Genomic DNA, 3,588 nt, shown 5'->3' with positions numbered 1-3,588 from the left:
AGCACAGTTACATGTACCTGGGAATACCACAAGCAAATGGCAACCTCGATGAGGTTTATGAGTAAGAATTTAATGGAGGCTGGTATCCCACCTGATATATAGTTTTATACATTTTCTTTTCATATGTTTATTATTGCTTTTCTTCTTTGCATATTATGGCTTACAATGATTACAAATACTGGATAGGAATGACCTGGTGCTAAGGGGTGAGGGGGGCCAATCAGATGCCAGGGGGGACACTGGCCCCCCTGGCCCCCCCTGAAGCTCCTTAATAACAGTTCCACAACAGTTGTGTTGCTAGGTACTATAATCTCATTTCGGCATCATGGCTACTGAAAGCTGCAAGGGAGTGTTGGCTGTGCCTCTAGGAAACGCACTTATCTCCATCCAGTGCATCAGAGACCAAGTCAGAGGTAAATATGACAAGTTATTTATTGGGGAGGGATTGAAAAAAAGAAAAACATTGCATGCTAATTTCCAGCGAGCATTTAAAACAGCATAGGGTATCTCTTAAAATCCGTTTTCCTGATGTTTCTTTACTTGTCTCGTATATCCACGTCAAATGTTTTTATTTTCTCCAACGATGTTGTTTTCATATTTTATAGCTCAAATTTTAGCAGAACATACAAAAACGTATATTGAATCTCATTGTCATGATTAACTGCCTTTCATTTTAAACAAAAACAATATGCATTTTTGGTTTTGCAGTTTTAAGTTATGTAAATTAAAAACATTTATCTGCCTTCTGTTTAAATTACTATCATAAAGCCGAGATTAATTTCCAATTCGGGGAAATAACTAAAGGTCAAGTCCAACTAATTTTTCACTACCTTGAGCATCTGTTATCTGCTCCAGTTTAAAAATTGCAACTACTTAGGCTCTTTAAACCTGGACTAGATTATTATATACTGATAGCAGAATATTTAAAACCCAGTTTGTGATTTGCAAAATCTTTATTTGATTTGTGAAAGTTCAATAAAGTAGATTTTAACACTGTTTTTGCATTTCATTGCACTGTATGTTTTAAGCTACAGCAAATTAAAGACACTCAAGGTAGCATTTCCTAAATGACAATCTACAATCATCAGCCAAATTCATTGTTGTATTACTGTTATAGATATTTGTGGAGATTGCATTGTAGAACAGACAATGCTGTTTACATCAAGTGTGCCAAACAGCTTCTAAAAATCCTGAGTACTTTGAAAAACAACAACTAAACAGATCAAAATACTTTGATTTAAATACAAACTATTTTNATTTNTAAATCAAAATCAAAATTAGTAAAGTATTTTTAGTGAAAGTATTTTTATATCAAAGTGTTTTTAAATCAAGGACCATTTTTTACTGACAAAAAGTCTTCATCAGTAAAAATTTGTAGCTGCTGAGTTTGCTGGTAAATAGAAGTATTAGATTGGTGAATATGTAAAATATCAAAAACAATTTAACTCATATAGGTAGGCCTGTCTCTGCTTCTATTTATTATGTGTCAGATGGTTACCTAATCCATGACGTAATAAAAGGTTTTATAATATATAATCCAGCTAAAGAGTGTTTTCTGTACTTTTTCCTTTAGATGGAGAATCAGGTGATCACGGTGGAGCATTCGATCTCTCCATGTTCTGGAACACTTTGAGTTGAGTTTTCTTATCAAATCTACATTTTCTAGACCCCATGTAGCTTAAAGTGACCTCCCTTTTTTGTCACAGACCCTTTTTGCGCAATAAAATGAGATACACCAGTGCCGGTTGTTTCAGAATAGTGCTCATTTACGACATTTTATCATCACACATTACAATAAAGCATTACTTGACTTTTACATATAAATGTAATTTCAAATCTATTGAATATTTTGAAAATGTTTTCAAACTTTTCTTCCATTTTCCTCAGACCAGGGAGTGAAGGCGGTGTCAATGGCTGCAACGCTGGTTAGCATGGGCTCCTCAAAACCCCCTCAGCCATCTTTACAAGTCAGTTTGCCATTTTCAACACAAATAATCATATCTGTACACAAAATTCTGCTTATTCATTCAGGCATCATCTAAAAGCATCTAAGGGTGCGTTCACACTGCAGCCTGATGTGACTCAATTCCGATTTTTTTGCCGGGGCCGTTCACACTGCCAGTAAATGCGACCTGTATGCGTTCTGCAGTATAAACGGGCAAACGACCTGAAAGTGTCCCGCATGCGCAGTAGAGGGCGCAATAGCGTCAGCGCCAACTGCCATAAAAAGAAGAAGTGCTCAGTGTTTGCGGAAGTAAACATGGAGGCTAACGGTGGAGCTTAGCTTACACATTTGAAGTTGTTGTCCGGCCGGAGCAGCATATTAACAACTTAATCCTCATATAATCCGTCATGGTTGTTGTTTTTCTTCCCACTTGCCCGTATCAGGACGAGAATAGTGAGATTTATTGAGAATCAGTGACGTTCAGTTCGGATGAATGCGACCTGGACGTGAGGTCGCATTTGAATCGGATACGTATCGGATATGGGTCACATTCGGAAAAGAATCCGACCTGTGCTGTTCACACTGCCATGAAAAGATCGGATACAGGTCGCATTATGTCAAAAAAATCGGAATTGAGTCACTTCAGGCTGCAGTGTGAACGCACCCTAATTGTTCTAAGTTGTTTCTTTTAGGAATTCTGTTGATTTTCTCCATGTTAAATGAACTGTCATGTAAACATGTTATTGTGTCCTAAAATCAAACTTGCAGGTGTTGCAGGATGAAGAAAAGCTGTTAGTGTCTGTACTAAACAGCACACTGACTCTAAGTGAAGTTTACTCCTGCCTACCTGAAAGCCAAGGTGACTCTTAAACTGCATATAGTTTAATTTTTATTAGCAAAACAAAGTAGATCTGAGTTACAAAAGAGCAGAGGTGAGTAGTAACTAGATACATTTACTCAATTACATTTATTTGAGTAACCTTTTTGGAAAAAATGTACTTTTAGAAGTATTTTTTTAATAAGCTGTATTTGAGTAATTTTATTATAAAGTATCTCTTCTCTTATTTGAGTAAAATTTCTAGATTTTCTATCTACTGAATGAAAAATAAAACCATGTTTTAATCAAAAATTCACTAAACACAGACACACACTTGCAGTATTTGTTCAAGTTTTATATGGTTTTTATTGAAACAAATTGATTTGGAAAAATGTTCTTATGCCTGATTTGATTTCTTTTGTTACTTATATGAATTATTGTCATTTTTGTACCTAAAATACCAACATTTTAACTTAACTTTATGTTTTGGTTCATCTGAATATGTCATTTTTAAATATGAAATTATTGATAATGCGATCAGTTGATCAGTACCTGAGTAGACTTTTTACCAAATACGTTTTTATTATTATTTGAGTCATTTCTTGGACAGCTGCTTTCTACTTGAGTAAAAATATGCTGAAACAGTGCTACTCTTACCTGATTACATTTCTTTGTTCTCTGCCTACCTCTGCTAAAGAGTGATTAATATTTGCGCCTGCTCTTTAAGTCTGGCTGAGTATTTCAGTCCTGTCTGTGCCTCAGGGGTGACGCTACGGCGACAGGTCAGGGATGCTACTGTGGAGGTCCTGGATGGCGTTTTACAGCT

The 3,588-nt window shown here is 35.8% G+C and overlaps 1 protein-coding gene across 1 annotated transcript in view; it reads left to right on the top strand.

Annotated features, from left to right (window-relative positions):
- Positions 1–264: 264 nt before the first annotated feature.
- LOC106950004 (cyclin-D1-binding protein 1 homolog) overlaps positions 265–3,588 on the top strand; it is a 7,889-nt gene continuing 4,565 nt past the window's right edge. Inside the window, exons 1-5 of the mRNA XM_015036600.1 lie at positions 265–413; positions 1,574–1,633; positions 1,888–1,967; positions 2,714–2,804; positions 3,525–3,585. Coding sequence (XP_014892086.1) covers positions 326–413; positions 1,574–1,633; positions 1,888–1,967; positions 2,714–2,804; positions 3,525–3,585 — 380 coding nt within the window. The 5' untranslated portion in view covers positions 265–325. The remainder of the gene's footprint in view (positions 414–1,573; positions 1,634–1,887; positions 1,968–2,713; positions 2,805–3,524; positions 3,586–3,588) is intronic.

Source organism: Poecilia latipinna, unplaced genomic scaffold (genome assembly GCF_001443285.1).
Source record: "Poecilia latipinna isolate Pla-1442-1.1 unplaced genomic scaffold, P_latipinna-1.0 Scaffold374, whole genome shotgun sequence".
NCBI lineage: Eukaryota > Metazoa > Chordata > Actinopteri > Cyprinodontiformes > Poeciliidae > Poecilia > Poecilia latipinna.
This window is presented reverse-complemented; position numbering and strand designations above follow the sequence as displayed.